This window comes from Corylus avellana, chromosome 6 (assembly GCF_965113065.1).
Source record: "Corylus avellana chromosome 6, dhCorAvel1.hap1.2, whole genome shotgun sequence".
Lineage (NCBI taxonomy): Eukaryota > Viridiplantae > Streptophyta > Magnoliopsida > Fagales > Betulaceae > Corylus > Corylus avellana.
In genome coordinates this window covers 21,820,991-21,840,472 of record NC_142495.1, presented here as the reverse complement: position 1 = coordinate 21,840,472, position 19,482 = coordinate 21,820,991, and the positions used below count along the sequence as shown (strand labels likewise).

The 19,482-nt window shown below is 36.2% G+C and overlaps 1 protein-coding gene and 1 pseudogene across 1 annotated transcript; both read left to right on the top strand.

Moving 5' to 3' along the window:
* Positions 1-144: 144 nt before the first annotated feature.
* On the top strand, positions 145-15,932 carry LOC148585029 (glycerol kinase-like; annotated as a pseudogene).
* Positions 15,933-18,476: 2,544 nt separating this feature from the next.
* On the top strand, positions 18,477-19,086 carry LOC148585028 (uncharacterized). Its single transcript, XM_088517659.1, has 2 exons — positions 18,477-18,714; positions 18,761-19,086. Exons 1-2 carry the CDS (start codon positions 18,477-18,479, stop codon positions 19,084-19,086), a joined length of 564 nt encoding a protein of 187 aa, XP_088373785.1.
* The last annotated feature ends 396 nt before the right edge of the window (positions 19,087-19,482 follow it).

Sequence of the window (19,482 nt, the reverse complement as noted above, 5' to 3'; positions counted from 1 at the left end):
GCCAAGTTGAAACGTCATTTATATGCTCCCGGGTCCGGTCTCGGTAAACCCAAGAGAGTAAGAGATGTGGCGCCTAAGGTTGCGTAGGAACAGACCACCCCAGGGGGCAGAGCGTTTAAGGTTGTAGAGAGACCAACTCTTGCGATGGATGGTGCGGTGCCTGAGGTTGTGATGAGATCCCATCCGGTTGGGGAAGAGCCGGTCGTGAGGCTGATAAAGAGGGCTGTGAAGAGGGTGCCTTTGAAGAAGAACAAGCGTCCGAGAGATGAGCCCTCGAAGACTCCTGCTTTGGAGCTCGTTGATGAGCCTAAAGAGGCCGAGCAGCCAGTGCTCAAAAAGGTCAGGGTGACCGAACCGGCTAGGTCCTTTGATGTTGTTGCTACAGGCAAGCAAAATATTCCGAGAGCAGATCGGGTTTGAACATGGAAGTATACGTTGATGACATGCTGGTCAAAAGCACATCGCCACAACATCATACAGCTGACCTACATGAAACGTTTGAAACATTTCACTCTAATTATGCTAGAAAGGCGATTCCCAAGTTAATTACCAGTTGACTAATTTGAAAAAATTGCCGGTAACCTTACCAAACTAGTAAATGCCATTTTTGGGGGCGTTATAAAGGCCATTCTTAAAAGTTGTGCCTCTCTAAACTTCGAGGACCCCTACCTAGAAGTAATTTAACCACTAACTTCTTGTTCTTTTACATGTTTTTTATTGTTTAAATCCGTGCTTAAACATATTGGTTGTTTGTCTAAGAAAAATATATGATTTGTTAATGAGTTGTTTTTATATAAATTAGTCTTGCATGATAAACATAAGGATTAGAATACAAAGTTTACATTTTGAAAATGAATAGTAGTTAAGCAACTATAATATAGGATGATATTTTAAACAATGGGTTGGGGTGTAATAAATAAAAGTTAGGGAAATGTACACTTTACCCAGCCAAAGTTTGGGGCGATTTTCAATTCGAGCACCAATGCTTCAATTTTTGCAATGTATCCCCCCAAACTTGCAAATTTTTTTCAATTCGACCAATTTCATCCAAAAATTCTCATATTGCCCCTAATTTATTATTTATTATTTTTTATAAAAAAAAAATTAAAAAAAAAAATATTTGGGGTGACTACGGCCATCTGACCATTTTTGCAACCCCTAAATTTTTTTTTTTTTTTTTTTTTAAAAGTAAAAAAATTAGGGGCAATATAGAAATTTTTGGATGAAATTGGTCGAATTGAAAAAAAATTGCAAGTTTGGGGTGGGGGGGGGGGTGCATTGCAAAAATTGAACCATTGGTAGTACAATTGAAAATCACTCCAAACTTTTGGGGGGGTAAAGTGTAATTTTCCCTAAAAGTTATCACCTTTGAGCGTTTTGGATGATGTATGAGAATGAACTTGGTTGATATGTACTTGTATAGTGTATTAATTGTTCTAGGACTTCTATGATTAAGTTAAAGTTATGTGGTTGCATGAAACTAGGATTTAGGTTGATTTCCTAGGTTATAGTTTCTGCCATAGGAGAACGAACGTCTATAGGGAATATGTGAACTTTTCCTAAAAAAACAAAAAAAAAAAAACTTTAGGGGTGACTAAACCACCCCTGCGGTATGTGGAGTTGACTTTGTTGTTAGGGTATTGATTAAATTATTAAATTTACATCTTCATATTAGCTTAAACGTTTGAGACAAGTAATGATTTAACATGCATGAGATCAAAGTAAAAGGTCATAAGTCCGAACCCTCATTTTTCATGTGTTTGGCCTCACCTAAATAAGCGGTGATTTAATATTTGCCACCTCCTAAACCAAAAGGGTGGCTGAACCGCCCCTCTGATCTTCTCAAAATTGTTATAGTTTAGGAATTTAGTTATGCAATTCTAGGAGTTGTTTAGAGGTTATGGTCTTTAGTGTCTTGGTTAGAAGGGAGTGGGTGTGGCATCCTGCAAGGTCTGAGCAGCTTGTGCACATTCAGAGTTAGCTTTTCAAAGTGAAAATTGTAGCTGAGAATAGAGTTCATTGGGTGACACCAAAGAATGATTCTTACACTTGTAGAGATGCATGGGAAGGTATATGATCCAAGAGATTTGTGGTTGATTGGGGGAGTATTGTTTGGTTTCCTCTAGCTATTCCTTCACAAACTTTAATTTTTTCATGTGTTTGGCTATCAAAAATAGCCTCTCTACTGGTTATCCTCTACTGAGGCGGGGATATATATATGAAAAACGCTATGCCTACTCCAAAAACCTGTTTATCACAATTTATGCGGAGTTAATATTATGAAACAATAAACAATTCAATCACCCAATATATATAAAGCAATAAAAAGGCAGACACAGATATTTTGGTTACGAAGAGAAAACCTTTTAGAAACCGATCTAAAAGTAAAACCTCTCCGGGGTAGCCAAACCTAGGAAATCACTATTAAAAGATTATTCAGAGATTACAGACACTAGGAACACTTACAACCCTTTGCAAGACCTTGCCTCTGTAAGATCGACAACTTACAACTCGTCTTCTTGCTCACAATCTTCTTCAACGTGATTTTCCTTTACGGGACCCTTCTGATAGACTTCTCAACCGTAGATTTATCAAAGGAATAACTAAAACTCTAAGAGATTCAATTTAACGCTTACCACATATGATCTCTCTTAGCACAGCCTCCGACGAACTCTTTGGGGGCGAAAATTTATGTCTCCCTCTTCTATAATGATGTATATATATCAGTACATCAAACCCTAAACCTGGCCCACTAAAAACACGTTTTTGGGCATATTAGGTATGGGGTGTCCAGACAGGTTAATGAGCTGTCCAAATAGGGCCTTGCAGAGCAAAAATATGCTTGTTGGAAAGCCTGTCCGGATAGCCTAGCACCCTGTCCGGACATGGCCTGCAGTGGGGAGAAAACAACATTCTGGAAATGCTGTCTAGCCTTGATCAATAGCTCTAATCGATGGCGTTTGTGGAGATTTGATTCTGAGCATTCTATATCAGTGTTTGAGCCCGTGTACAGTAACCTCTGCATTTTGGAACTGAATTAAGCCAACACAAGAATTAACAATACATATCGGTGATACAAGTTGTTTTTTTTCTGCCGGCAGTGTATAGAATGCAGGGGCCATCTCTTTTTGAGTGTGGTTTTAGTAAGAGAATTTGGAGGGATTTGGTGAATAAGTGTTGTATTGTAAATCCTCTTAAAATGTTGAATTGAGTAAAAATTGGGGCACTGTGCTCTCTGTTGCAGTCTAAAGTATGGGTGTTTTGCCTTCGTAATTTGGCTTTTCTTGTGTTTCTGGAGTTTGTTGGGCTAGAGGTGTTCGTTGAGTTGTTTTTGTACAATTTGTTTCAGCTTGTTTTTGCAAGTGTAATTGGTCTCTTTTGGTTATAATATTTTCATTCAACCAAAAAAAAAAAAAAAAAAAACAACCAAAAGATTGTTATTGAATCCATATTAATGTTACAGAGTTAAGCCTAAAGAAATTCATAATGCTAAAGAAATATAGAGAGTACAGCAAAAGAAAAGAAAAAAAACACAAACGATTTTACGAGTAGTTCAGTGTTAGATACTTACATCCACCACGTAAATTTATTAAAAAAGATAATTTAAGTTTTCCTTCTCTTATTTTTTACCCCTAATTTTTTTTTCCATTTTTTTTTTTCAATTCAACCCCCTTAAAATTGAACTTTTAATTTCATTCCTATATAGACTTGATTTTATGGTCAAACTGTATGGATGTGTTATATGCGCCTTGGATTCAATGGTTATTTCGTGACTGGCGCAGCCTTAATAGGCGGGTCACTACAGGACGTACATCATTAATAGCGTAGGCCACTCGAAATCAGACTCGGTCGGGCTACTAGTGTTATGTACAGTAGTGTACAATGGTCTGGGCATCGGCATTGTATTACACGTTCCTCGGGACAACGCCAACCCTGTTGAGAAGGGGTAATATCTTGGATAGACCATATATGATAGTTATGATGTATAAAGCATTAGTTTTTTGCATTAAAACACCTAGGCAATTGTTGCCGGAAGTACACCACATTTTATTAACCAAACAATACTTTTACAGTGTATTAACGGAGACAACACCTCTTTCAACTGTTTACCAACATTGCTCGTTTATTTCTGCTTAATGATAACTAGCTCACGTCATACCCACTTGTGAGGTTTACTTACTAAGTCGTTAGACTTATGCGGTTATTACTCTTGTAAGAAACCTGTTTCTAGAACCAAAGAGTGGCACGGTTGCCAAAACGGACTTTTCTTAAGAAAGATCTTCACATTGTTATTAGGTTTGCTTAAGTTATTGTTAGTTGCTCTGTGTCTTTGTATTTAGGATTATTCTTGTCTCTTTAATGATTAATAGACTTTTCAGATTTATTTCACCTTCCTATGCATTAACTCTGATGATGCTTAGAGGGGTGGTTCCCCATTTAGTCACCAGTTGGTTAAACTAGGGTAATTGCCAGTAACCCTACTAGACTGATCAATGCCAATTTTGAGGTCGTTATAGAATCACGTACTTCTTTTTTCATATTTAAATTAAGCAGGGGTGGAGTAGGATTTTGGTTAAGATGGGTTAAGATTAAAAAATAAAATTAAACAAAAGTTGATTAAAAATATTAAAGAATATAACTAACGAAATAAATAAATAATTCAAAAAAAAATTAATTATTTTGTAAAACATATAAACAATCCAACCATTGCAGGGAGAAACATCTGCCTCATTTCTTTTGGCTTATGCAAGTAATCATTTCAAGGACAGCAAAACAAATGGTTTTACAAACTGTTCATCTGATCATTAGAAGATCAAAATAAGAGACAATTCACAATAGTAAAGAGCAGATTATAATTGAGGAGCCAAACACGAACATAGAAAAAAGGAATTCCGAAATGACATGTTTCAAAAATACAGCATTAGATTACTACAAAATAACTTAATTAATTAAGGGGATGCAAAATTGGTCATTGTCGTTGGCCTAAATTACAATTTACTCTCTGTGGTATAAAAAGTAATTTATAGGTTTCTGTAATTGACATAAATTACAAATTACTTCCTGTGGCATAAAAAATAATTTATAGATCCTTAGGGTAAGCCAAAATAATAGTTTACTCCATGAACTCAATTTCCATTAAATAACTTAACAAAATCCATTAATTTAGCACGTCATACCCAATAAAAGCGCGACACTTGTTATTGTTAATTTCTGACTTTCAAAACTGACAATTATGATTTTTTACATCATTTTAGGTCGCCAGCTTAGATTAGATTTATTTATTGTAACAGTATGACATGGAGTGATGGCCAATGTGTAATTTTAGCCGGTGTCCTAAAATGATGTAGAAAATCCTAGTTGTCCTTTTTTAAAGTCAAAAATTAATAATAACACGTGTCGCATTTTTATTTGATATAATATGACAAAGTAAAAGATTCTGTTAAGTTACTTAATAGAAATTGATTTTTGGGAGCAAACTGTTATTTTGGCCCACCCTGAGGACTCTTATATTATTTTTTATACCATAAAGAGTGATTTGTAATTTAGTCCACTACAAGAACCTATAAATTATTTTTTATACCATTGAAAATTATTTATAATTTAGGCCAACCACATTAACTAATTTTACATTTATCCCTTAATTAAGGCTCCAATGCAATCCTCGTGACATCTGAATGCAGTCGTATGTTATTTTTAGCCTCATTTCCTTTCCTTTCCTATTTCTGTTTACTTGTACGTTGCTTTTTATTTTTTATTTTTGGTGAGATTTTATAGCATGCAAGAGAGGCTTTTAGAGGGTGCTTTTTATTTTTATTTTTTTATCTGAAAATGTATTTTAATGTGACAATAAAAATCAATGTTAATTCTAGCTTTCTCATTTTTTTTTTTTTTTTTTAAATTATTGTCAATTTTTTTGAACCAGCTCAATAAACTTCCCTATTTCCTTATTATTATTTATTATTGATCACATTCGCATGAATTATTTTTGAGTTTCAGAAAAACATAAATCACAACAGGCTTCCTTCGTATGACTGTTGCCTTCAAGACATAATAGGGCATACTGGAGAGTGTATTTAAATGCCTATTAAAGTTATAAATTATTTTTTTTCTCCTCTAACGAAGACTTACATTATTAGAAAACATGTGTAAGTTTAGAAAAAAAGACCAAAAGAAGCGTGGAAAATGGAAAGTTTCTTTGAAAACTAAAAGGTTGCCGACCAAACATATAAATATTATATTTCTCGTCGAGATTTAAGTCCAATTTGACAGCAAGGTACCTCCACTTTGGTAGTTGACAAAGACTAAAGATTAATTTACCATAAGCATGCTTTGCTTTCCTTCTTGAACGAAACTTTGTGGCTCGTACAACAGAAAATGTGTCGGAAGATCTTAATTAAAAACAAATAAAATCTTAGAAAATACTTGAATAATGGGAGAACGCGTGAGCGTGAAGATTTAGAAAAATGAATAACTGGACTTTCGAAGTTCAATGCATGGAATTTCTTGACCGATTAAATTAGACATACACTTTTTCCCAAAGTCATTGAAAATATATAATTAATGCATTAAAACATCAATATTCAATACCCCTCAATTTCAACGCTACCGATGTGCTTCCATCGAGACCTTTTTTTAATGTTACCAGAGAAATCGAGGTAAACTGTCCCCTCGTGACCGTACCCAGAAGGCTAAAATTTAAATAACAGTTTCTATACACAATAACCATAATTTTTTTTTTTTTGTTTTTTTTGTTTTTTTTCTAATGTTTGTTTATCGACTTAGAGTATGTTTGAAATTGTATCTGTTAAACAGTCTTTAAGTCACAAAACGTTTTTTTTTTGGCAAAAACTTCAATTTTAAGCTTTTACCAAAATTGCATTCTGACAATTTTTTAGGCTTTTTAGACCCTTAAAAGCGCTTTTAATTTTTTTATCAAATGCGTATTTTTTTTTTTTTAAACGGACTTTTTGAGTGTTAAATACACTTTAGGCCCATCAAATGCACATATTAACAGATCCTTAGTGCTATGGTCCAAATCTAATTACTTGTAAGATCTAACAAACAAATAGTTGTCTGCTTCAGGGGTCTGCTTCCTCTTTCTGTAACATGTTCGTAAATTATTTTCATGGTTGATTACACGTGTGCGAAAGATGTAATTATTTTCAAAGGAACTAGGGTTCATATATTTTATTCCTAACATGCGGTAATAATTGTATTCATCCGAAATGGTGTTGTAATGATTTTGCCAGAGTAAAGGTGATCGCATCACATGCTTCCATACCAAGCTTCAAAACCATTTTTTTTCTTAAGATTAATTGGAGACTAATCACTTGTGCAAAGACAAATATGAAAAAAAAAAAAAATGCTATAGATGTGATTAGTGTAGATAAAGCCGAAATTTTTGTATTACAGAAAATAAATGAAACATTGTTTGGCTACAATTCAAAAGATACTTTTCTTACGATATGTAGCTGAGAATGCTTTGATTCCTACTCTCAAAAGCATTTTAGTACTAGTAACATGTTTTATGCAATTACAAAATATCTAGAAAAGCGTAAGATAGAAAGGAAAAATAAAAAGAAATTGATAAATAATCTCATGGATATCATGTTAGCAAGGAAGCATCTTTGAGACCTTTTTTCCAAATCTTTGTCACCTTAATTTAAAATATTTAATGTTGAAACAAATAGAGCCTTAATTTAAAAATAATAATAAGAATCTACAATAAGATTAACAAACACCAACAATGGTAGAAAGGCACCCGAAATCGCTATAACTCATTGTAGAAAGAAGTAATAGAGACTTAGCTCTATGAGCAATCCTTTTTGCTTAGCTTATGATACTAATGAACCCAAAATGTCAGCCCATTGTCATCAATAGTTAATTGGAATTATAAAAATTAAAATAAAATAAAAGGAGAAATTGTGTTAATTATGGCTTTTCCAGTAGGGATGTGGTATGCAACGGAGGTGTGCAGGAATGTGGGCGTGCAGAACATTATACTCGAAGGGGACGCTAAGGAGGTGGTCCAAGCTCTGAAACGTGAAAGTGTATGGAGGGGAAGCTACTGTTCGTGGAGGAAGCAAAGGAAAACCTTCAACAGTTCACGGGGTGGAGTGTTAATCATGTTTTTAGACAAGCCAATATAACTGCCCATACTTTAGCCAAATATGCTATCTCCAGTAGGGAGGAGAAAATGTGGATAAGAGACTATCCCTCTTGTATCCATGCTTATGTACTTGCTGAGCAAGCTGTTGAATAATCAATGAAATGTGTGCTTCTACCTCAAAAAAAAAAAAAAAAAAAAAAAAAAAATTATGGCTTTTCCAGACAATTTTTCCCCATAATCTTGAAAGCAAGTAATAACACAATATTTTTTTATTCTATATGTCAATTACGAACAACAATTGTCAAATTCATCGTTATCCTTCAAAAAGGAAAAAAAAAAAAATGAAAGTTCTCATTCACGGACATAGGAATTTTTATTTTTATTTTAAGTATATACAAATGCAGTCAATATATAGCAACATTCATGGTCATGGGAATATCCTATTCTTATAATGAAAGAAGTAGAATTTGAGCTACTACTTATTTGGCTATAAACATGTACGAGTATTAATCATATTAGCATATATCATTTTTGGGTTTGAGAAAAAAGGGAAGTCACAAAAGGCCTTCCAATTAAGGAACATCCAACAGTTGAATACAACAAATCTCTTCAATCAGATATAGTTGCATCCAAATGCAACTCTTGTAATTATTTTTTGTAATTATCTTTATAGTAGTTTTTTCGTGTGGAAACGGGAAAGTTTCTTTGAAAACTAAAAGGTTGCCGACCAAACATATAAAGTTCAACCATCGAGACATATATATATATATAAATGAGGAATATTTCTCATCTCATGAATAATGCATTAAAGATATATATCTTACCAACTCTAATGTTAGATTAATTTACCATAAGCTTGCTTTGCTTTCCTTCTTGAACGAAACTTTGTGGCTCATACAACAGAAAATGTGTCGGAAGATCTTAATTAAAAATAAATGAAATTTTAGAAAATACTTGAATAATGGGAGAACGCGTGAGCGTGAAGATTTAGAAAAATGAATAACTGGACTTTCGAAGTTCAATGCATGGAATTTCATGGACCGATTAAATTAGACATACACTTTTTCCCAAAGTCATTGAAAATATATAGTTAATGCATTAAAACATCAATATTCAATACCCCTCAATTTCCACGTCACCGATGTGCTTCCATCGAGACCTTTTTTTAATGTTACCAGAGAAATCGAGGTAAACTGTCCCCTCGTGACCGTACCCAGAGGGCTAAAATTTAAATAACAGTTTCTATACACAATAACCATATATATATATATTTTTTTCTAATGTTTCTTTATCGACTTAGAGTATGTTTGAAATTGTATCTGTTAAACCTTTCAAAAAAAAAAAAAATTGTATTTGTTAAATAGAGTTTTTAAGTTACAAAACGTTTTTTGGCAAAAACTTCAATTTTAAGCTTTTACCAAAATTGCATTCTGACCATTTTTTAGGCTTTTTCGACCCTTAAAAACGTTTTCAATTTTTTTACCAATCACATACTTTTTTTTTCAAATTGACTTTTTGAGTCTTAAATACATTTTTAAGCCCCTCAAACGCACATATTAACAAATCCTTAGTGCTATGGTCTAAATCTAATTACTTGTAGGATCTAACAAACAAATAGGCGTCTGCTTCCTCTTTCTGTAACATGTTTGTAAATTATTTTCATCGTTGATTACACATGCCAAAGATGTAATTATTTTCAAACGAACTAGGGTTCATATATTTTACTCCTAACATGCGGTAATATTTGTATTCATCCGAAATGGTGTTGTAATGATTTTGCCAGAGAAAAGGTGATCACATCACATGCTTCCATACCAAGCTTTAAAACCATTTTTTTCTTAAGATTAATTGGAGACTAATCACTTGTGCAAAGACAAATATGAAAAGAAAATAAGAAAAAGAAAAATGCCATAGATGTGATTAGGGTAGATAAAGCAGAAATTTTTGTATTACAGAAAATAAATGAAACACTGTTTGGCTACAATTCAAAACACACTTTTCTTACAATATGTAGCTGAGAATGCTTTGATTCCTACTCTCAAAAGCATTTTAGTACTTGTACTATGTTTTATGCAATTACAAAATATCTAGAAAATCATAAGATAGAAAGGATAAATAAAAATAAATTGATAAATAATCTCATGGATATCATGTTAGCAAGGAAGCAATATCTTTGAGACCTTTTTTCCAAATCTTTGTCACCTTACATGGAAAAATGACCTCTATTGCTCCCCAGTGAATAAGAAAGAAAAGGCATGTGAGTTATTGAAAACACTAAAAATTATAATTTTAAAAAGTTGAAGGGTGGGAAAAGGATCCGGGGAAAATATATAGCATATCTCATTGTTAAATTATACCATTTTTTTCCTTGTAAAAAATAAAAGGTGTATATGTTTAACTCATGTGTGCATTAATTGGTAACCGTTAAAGAGATTATTATCTTATTATTCATAATTTAAAAAGAAAAAAAATCATGTCAACTAAGCAATTTGGGCTTTGCAGGGACTAAATCAACATAATCCATCAAGTAGTGTTGTGCAAACCCAATTTGATCTGGGCCTCATTCTCAAACCTATAGTTTATTCGGGCTTGGCCCAACTGAAAGGTGAGAATTTATGTTGGTAGTACAAGTGCGCAAAAAACAAGCTTCATTGGGCTATTCATTTTAACTAAGAAATGGTTTAATTAGCAGATTGAGTACTAGGAAGGTACAAGATCAACCCAACATAAATAGTCTACTAATACACTCTTGCACAGAAGTCTCTAAATAAATCCAGTCACAAACTCTTACAAACAAGTTACCCACCAATATCCATGCTTCTCAGAAAGGAATAGTGCATAAATATTCAACAAAGTAAAAGTAATTTTACAATAAACATAGATAAACTTGAGGTAGAGAGCAAGATATATCCGTAATGTATGAATTAAGTATTGAGTCAAAAACAAATGGGTACACTATAAACTTGTGAGTGTAAAAAGCATGATGGCTATGTACAAATACATGTTTTTAACAGTACAACCTTGTTCTAAAGAGGTGGCTCAATCGGTGGGAACCATGTTTAATTAATCGGGAGTCATTAGTTCGAATCCCTCTCTTGTGAACATGTAAAAAAAAAAAACAGTTCCGTCCTGATTCCTTTCCCTCATTCTCAATGAAATTAATTTGTCAAGTATGAATTATATGAAGCTAATCTTAATTGTGCGGTTTAAGACCACTCAAGAATTTCATGGTATATATATACGCAATGCAATTAATAGTGAAATGTCAAAGCCCATAGTAGTCATAGATAGTAATATTTTATAAAAAAGAGTAAATAAACATGGTGTCGATTTAGTAGCATCACATTCATTACAGCGAGACATAATTGGAGGGGAAAAAGGATATTGAGAGACAGATCAATTAGTACTTTATTCATAAATTTGGAGTTAAAAAAGCCACATATTACAACTCTTATCTTAATAACCATAATAAGCTTGCAAGTCATGCCATCTATGAACAGATTGCCAAAGAATGGGACAAAATATCCCAGCCTAATTTGTTAAGACTCTCACATATCCTAAACCTCTCACTGAACGATTAATATACAATATAAGAGTACATATTCTTTTTCTAGATGAATTCGTGTACCTTATTTGGGTTTTTCTGGTTTTAATTTTACAGAAAATTGGAGAAGCACTCATTTTCAGTGCAGTGAAGCTGCTCTGGTTGATGGAAAATGTGGATGCGGTTAAGGAGGGTGTGATTCACACCCGTGTGAAAGCAGGGGATTCTCTTTTTGGTACTGTTAAGAATATTACTTGTTATTTACTTCTTTAGGTATTATTAGTCTACTAGGTTTACTTTTTCTTAATCTATTAGGTTACTTGTCTCTCTATAAATAGAGGCATCTGTATTCATTATTATATTATTAAGACTCAATACAATGTAGTCCATTGTGTGCTTTCGCTCTCTCTCTCTCTTTTGTCTCTCTTCCGCTTCTAATATATTATCCAATATATTTAACATGGTATCAGAGCACAGATTCTGAATCACTTCAATTTTTTTTTTTTTCTTTTCCGCATCTAAATTTTTTTTTCCCGCGCCATTAGTGTTATCTGGCGAATCGTTCCCTCTGTTCCTCACGGTTCTCTATCTTCTCCTCGAGGTTTTCAGTGGATCACTATACCGCTTGAAAGCCCGGAAGACCACCGTCCCAGAGCCGCCGCACACAGCCCAATCTGAGTTGTCACGCGCCGCCCAAAGTTTTGACAATTCCGCCATTGCCATTCCGCCACCAGCCGCTACGGTGATCCGATCACTTCTCCCAGGCCACCGATCGATAGATCCACTCTCAGCGATTCCAGAACAGGCCCCAGATCTTCCATACAACGCTGCACACCCCTCCATGCGCCCCTAGAAGTTTCGCGCGTCAGATCCATGTGCCAAGACCAGCAGCCTCCGTTCATGCGTGTACTCCATGTGCCATCGCACCAAATTGCCACCTCATCGGTGCCACATTAGCCCTACATACCACGTCATCATCGCCACGTCAGCACTACGTGCCACATCATCAGTGCCACATCAGTCCTACGTGTCATGTCATCAGTGCCACGTCAGCTAGCTGCCATGTCATCACAGCATCCATGTCAGCGCATCTGCCACGTCAGCAACTTGCCATAGTTGACCTTGGCCATTGACTTTGACTTTAACCACTGAGAAAAAAAAAAAAAAAGTTGACCAGGTATTTTCTACTCAATTTTTCGTCCTAATTTCAAATTTGTGATCTATTTTTGCTTTTGGCATCTCTAGATGGCAGAAAACAAGATTTTTCTCCAAATTTAGGTGTTTGTTTTATGCGATTCAAGTTGGTTCATGCATTGTTCAATTCGGTTCCATAGCCTTTTCTTTGGTGCAGTTCAATCCGGTTCATTCTTCTTGCGGTAGACACTCTCAAGTCAGACCAATCTTTCCTCAGGTCTATGGGTTTTCGGGCCAAAGAAGCCCCTTTCAACCGGCCAACTTATGCCTCGTCAAATACTGCCATCATCGGTCACTGCAGCCTCTCCTAGGCCATTGATCCATTACTAGTGAGAATTTTTTGGGTTAGACCTTTCAACGGTCCAAGGGTTTCAGGCATGATTAGCCTCTTCAATTGGCCATTTTTCTCCCTACTTAGCTCAGCCAACTAGGCGAGACGGTTTACTAGTTAGAATTTTTTGGGCCTACTTATCTCAGCCGACCAGGAGAGACGGTCCAAGGGTTACGGCCTTGCCTTTCTTAGCCGACCAGGCGAACTACTTCATTACTAGTATATGGTTTTCAAATCAAATTACAACCAAGTGAACCAAGCTCCAACTTAAATGCATTGCTGAAATTCAGGCAGAATCCACCGGTCTCTAGCAACTTTTATGGCGTCACTCCCACAACTCTTTCGGCACAAGCAGCTTTTTCGGCGAATTCCTTTTTCTTTCCCTTCTCATTTATCCAAACTCAAGTTTACACATTGAGTTTGAGGGGGGATGTTAAGAATATTACTTGTTATTTACTTCTTTAGGTATTATTAGTCTACTAGGTTTACCTTTCCTTAATCTATTAGGTTACTTGTCTCTCTAAAAATAGAGGCCTTTGTATTCATTATTATATCATTAAGACTTAATACAATGTAGTCCATTGTGTGCTTTCGCTCTCTCTTTCTCTCTTCTGTCTCTTTCTTCCGCTTCTAATATATTATCCAATATATTTAACAGGTATGATAGACACTTGGTTAATCTGGGACTTAACAGGTGGCATAAATGGAGGAATTCATGCTACCGATGTTTCGAATGCATCAAGAACAATGCTCATGAATCTCAAAACACTTGATTGGGATAAACCCACTTTAAAAATCCAGCTGAAATTCTGCCCAAAATTGTCAGTAATTCTGAGCTTATTAGACAAATTTCCAAAGGTGACCAACATGCAGCAATGTTGGGGCAATCTTGCTGGAAAGGTGAAGCTAAAAGCACGTATGGAACTGGTGCTTTCATACTTGTCAAGACAGGTGAAGAGATAATCCAGTCAAAGCATGGGCTCCTATCCACTTTAGCATTCAAGCTTGGCCCTAAAGCACCAACAAATTATGCCCCGGAGGGATCGATTGCGATTGCTAGAGCTGTAGTTCAGTGGCTCAGAGACAGTCTTGGGATAATTAGTAGTGCGAGTGAGATTGAGGAATTGGCATTAAAGTTTGAATCCTGCGGTGGGGTTTACTTTGTGCCTGCTTTTAATGGATTGTTTGCTCCTTGGTGGCGTGATGATGCTCGTGGAGTTTGTATTGGGAACACAAGGTTTACAAGCAAGGCTCACATCGCTCGAGCTGTGCTCGAGACCATGCGTTTCCAAGTCAAAGATGTGTTGGATTCCATGCACAGAGATGCAGGGGAGGGGGGTGAGGTTAAGAATGATAAGGGGGAATTCTTGCTTAGGGTAGATGGTGGTGCTACTGCTAACAGTCTTTTGATGCAGATTCAGGTTTGGGGTTTCTGTGTTTCTTTTGTCATATTTTTTTTCATTTTAGTTTATACTTCAACATTACCAATAGATCCTTTTTCCCTATTTTTCTATCAACACCCTTTTTATAAAGAAAAATGTTAGGTGTATCAACTTTTTTACCAAAATGTTGGTTACCAAATCATGTCTCACCATCACATTTGAATTTGGACCATTTATGCTGCATGCTTTCCTCAAATTGTGGAAATCATTTGCAACCTTTTTTCTTGCAACATGATGCTAGTTTGAGTTGCTTTGAGTTGTCGACTGAAAATAATTTTCCTGCTGCTTATGGATCCCATATGAAGAAGCGAATGAAGGGACTTCAAAAGGCTTTGGTTTTGAGAGAGAAATTTCTTTTTGCATTCTTTATGTGTAAAAGGACTTTGGTTCCTCAAAGTCTTGAACCTACACAGGGGTGGAATTAGAATTTTAGCTGGGAGAAGAAGAGAAAAGACATTTTAGTGGAATGAACAAAATAATTTTGGAGGGTATCTTATAAAAAATAGGTAACTTTTCTAAATTTTAAAATTTTGAGAGGGAAATAGTGCCTACCTAGTTCCGCCCCTGAACCCACAACCTCACCCTTCATCCTATTTTTATATTGGAGAAGGATTACATTTTGAATTAGAGTTCGTTGGCTTCTTTTTTCATAAATTTTGGTAAATAATCATGCGCGGCTATTCTATGTTATATATGTTTGCTTAATCATTTCCTTCAAGTTTTTAGCTACTTCTTTACGTTCACTTATTTGATAATATGATATGTGAAATGAGTGGTCTTTCGGTTTTTTTTTTCCTCAACCAATTTTTGAGAAATTGTCATTTTCTTGTTGAAGTTTCACCAAGGTAGTCAGTTTTGACATTTTCATATTGCAATATTCATTTGAATAAATATTGATTTATTAGATATGGTTAGTGATCTTATATTAATGTACGTTGTGAAGTTTTATTTTTTATTTTTAAAAAAGCTATCTCTATTATCATGTGTAATCTAATTTTTCTTCAAACTGAGAGCTCCTTTTTGTGGTCGAATAATTGTAGATTTTGTTTATTAATGTTTTGTAGGCAGACTTCTTGGGAAGCCCGGTCGTGAGACCACTTGACATAGAAACAACCGCTTTTGGAGTAGCCTATGCTGCTGGATTAGCAGTTGGTTTTTGGACAGAAGATGAGCTATTTGCTTCTGAAGAAAAGTTGAAAACTGCAACCATTTTCCTTTGAACATTAAATGTAAGAGTTAAGGAAGAAGAAGGTGGAATCTTGGTGCAAAGCTGTTTCCAGAACTTTTGACTTGGCTGATCTTTCTCTTTGATATACTCGTGTTAATCCTGTTCTATTATCCCTGTTTTATTTTCCCATGTCCTTTTGTCTTGAGTTATGGAATGTTTAATGTTGGGTATATTTATGTGAATTATGGAGACCATAATGTATTGAAGTGAATAAAATTATAATAATGCTGATTTATACTTTAAAACACCAAATTATCAATGCATCCATATTATAATCAATTTGATTAATGTCATCAAAGTGTGGGTTTAGCTTTTAATTTATTTTCTGCTGGACCTGTAGGAGATATGGGGGAGTGTATTCAGGCTATAAACCCAAGAGTTACTACGGAGATGAACGAAACTTTGTTGAAAGTTCTTACAAAAGAAGAGGTTGATTTGGCACTCAAACAAATGGCACATTTAAAGTCCCCGGGACCCGACAGCCTAACTGGTGGATTTTTTCAAAACCATTGGGAGGTAATGGGTGATGAGGTTTGTCGGGCTATTATTGATGTTCTTAATTCGGGAGTTATGCCATCTTGTTTGAATATGACAAATATAGCTCTTATTCCTAAGGTGAAAAACCCATCATGTGTTATAGAATTCAGGCCTATTAGTTTGTGTAACGTTTTGTACAAACTGATTTCAAAGGTCCTCACTAACAAATTGAAGAAGATATTGCCTGATATTATATCACACACACACAGTGCCTTCATTCCAGGGCGGTTAATTACTAACAATATATTGGCTGCCTATGAAACCTTGCATACTATGCACACAAGGTTGTCGGGAAACAAAAGATTCATGGCCGTAAAATTGGATATGAGTAAGGCTTATGACCGGGTAGAGTGGCGCTTTTTGGAGGCTGTGATGAGACGGATGGGTTTTGCTCCTCAGTGGATTGATTTAATCATGATGTGTGTGACATCTGTTTTGGTGAATGGGCAACTGTGTGGGAGTATTACCCCATCTAGGGGTTTGCGACAAGGGGATCCCATTTCACCATACCTGTTTCTTATTTGTGCAGAGGCCCTGAGTGCTTTGTGGATCAAGCAAATATGGAGGGAGCTCTTATGGGGGTCCCTACATCAAAGTTCAGGCCGCGAATTAGTCATCTTTTCTTCGTGGATGACAGTTTACTTTTTTCCAGGAGTTCTCTTACACAATGGAATTACTTGACATCTCTATTAAGGAAGTATGAAGAAGCATTGGGACAACGACTGAACTATAATAAAACGGCTATGTTTTTCAGTAAAAACACCCCATTACTTACCCGAGAGGAGATTGTTTAGACCTATTTGGGTCTACCGGGATGGCAGGGATCCCAGTCACACAACGCTACGACACCTATTTGGGTCTACCGGCGTTGGTGGGAAAATCTCGAATGGTGGCCTTCAAGAAGCTTAAAGAAAGGGTTTGGAAAAGGCTCCTAGATTGGAAAATCAAATTTCTGTCTCAAGCAGGGAAGGAAATTTTGCTTAAGGCTGTCATTCAAGCTATACCAACCTATAGTATGAATGTATTTCTCTTACCAAAATTGTTGTGTTCGAAGATAAATTCTCTAATGCAACAATTTTGGTGGGGGCATCAAGACAAGTCAAGGATACATTGGATGAGTTGGAGCCGATTGGGTTTGTCCAAGAGTGATTGGTGGAATGGGATGCCGAGATCTAAGAAGTTTTAACAACGCTTTGTTGGCAAAACAAGCATGGCGTCTTTGGAAACAATCCACTAGTTTTACAGCTCGCATAATGTAAGCCAAATATTACAGGGGGCAGAATTTTAGACTCCTCACTTGGTCATTGCCCATCTTATGCGTGGCGGAGCATTAACAGTTCTTAGGCTTTACTAAAGGAGGGTTTGATTTGGCGGATAAGGAATGGGTTGACAGCCCGCATTTGTAAAGATCGATGGGTTCCTCGTCCTTCCACTTTCAAGATTCATTCTCTACCCCTTTTGATGAATCCAGATGCCAAGGTCAGTGAAATTATTGACGTAGACACACATTGGTGGAAGACCCAGTTGCTGGAAACTTTATTTTTGAAGGAGGAAGTGCAGTTAATTCTCTCATTACCAGTCAGCCATTCCAATAGAGAAGATCTGTGTATCTGACGAGGAACTAAAAATGGCATGTTTTCTGTTCGTTCTGCTTATTATATACAGAGGGAAATGGACACAAAAGGGTTGGCTGAGAGCTCTTCTGCCAAGGGACACTGCTCAATGTGGAGAAATATATGGGGATTGCGAGTACCGAACGTAGAAAAGAATTTCTTGTGGCGGGCTTGCCACGAAATACTACCTACCAAGAAAAATCTGCAATGGAGGAAAATCATTGATGATCCACTATGCCCTATGTGTGGATTAGAGGAGGAAACGGCGCTGCATATTCTGTGGGAATGCCCTTCTGCGAGGGATGTATGGTGTGTGGGAAGCGTCAAACTACAAAAAAGCTCAAGCTCTAGAACGAGCTTTTCTGAAATTGTGGAAGAGGTTTTTAAGAAATGTAAGCCGGAGGAAATAATCCAATTAGCACGCATTACTCGACGTTTGTGGCTGAGGCGAAATGAGGTCGTGCATGGGGGACGTTCATGAATCCTAATGCACTGGCGCAGAGTGCCTCACTTGCTGCAGCGACTCATGCTAACTTGCTGCAATCCAGTGTCATACATAGAAATGGGAGAATGACGGCTGCTTGCCTGAAGTGGAGTGTTCCTACCCCGGGTTGGTTGAAACTGAACGGGGACACCTCTATCGAAAAGGACACAGGAAGGGTGGGTTATGGTGCCGTGTTGCGGGACGAGAAGGGCCTGGTTTTTGCTGCTCAGTGTAAAACTATTTTTGGGCAGTCTTGATTCGACATTGGCTGAAGCAGGTGCAATTTTGATGGCAATTGATTTATGCAGAACCTTGGGCTTCCAAAGGATCCACTTTGAGGGCGATTCGAAGATTGTGGTAGATGCAATAAATCGATCAGAAGAAGACTGGAGCCCAATAGGAATGTTACTGGAGGATACAAAATCTGAGCTTCAATCGATCCCCCACTGGCGGATGACTTTTATTTGTCGAGACGGAAATAAAGCGGCTCATACTCTATCGAAGATGGCTGTAAAAAATAATGTAATCACTCAGTGGTTTTTTACTATTCCTGATTGTATCACTGATATTGTTAGGATGGAGTATTCCGCTCTATCCTCTTAAGTTTTATATCAATGAGAACGTATTCCTATTTCAAAAAAAAAATACTCCAACGATTTTCTTTTAGAATCATTAGGGATTTCCCACGTGTCTTGTTAGCTTCTGGATGCCCCATGGGACTGTGTATCCAACCGGAAGCTGCCTAGAGGAGGAACAAGTCAAGACCTACCCACTCATTCTTCCTCTCTGAGAAAAAAAAAAACAAAGTCTCTCACGCATTCCTCCCTCTGTTCTCTACGAACCAGAGATGATTTTTCTATCTCCTCCTCACTCTTAAAATAAACGTGTTAACTTAAGCATTGGAGAGCCTTTGACTCCAGCAGAGAGGCCTTTGACACTTTCTTTGTTTTGCAGGAACACAAATCTCACACAGGAGACCTCCTATCATAGCTCAACTAA

Bases quoted from the DNA above. Each gene is read 5' to 3' on its own strand.
- LOC148585028 (XM_088517659.1), top strand. From the start codon at position 18,477: ATGAATCCTAATGCACTGGCGCAGAGTGCCTCACTTGCTGCAGCGACT. The intron at 18,715-18,760 runs GTAAAACTATTT...TGGCTGAAGCAG, and splicing joins CCTGGTTTTTGCTGCTCAGT to GTGCAATTTTGATGGCAATT.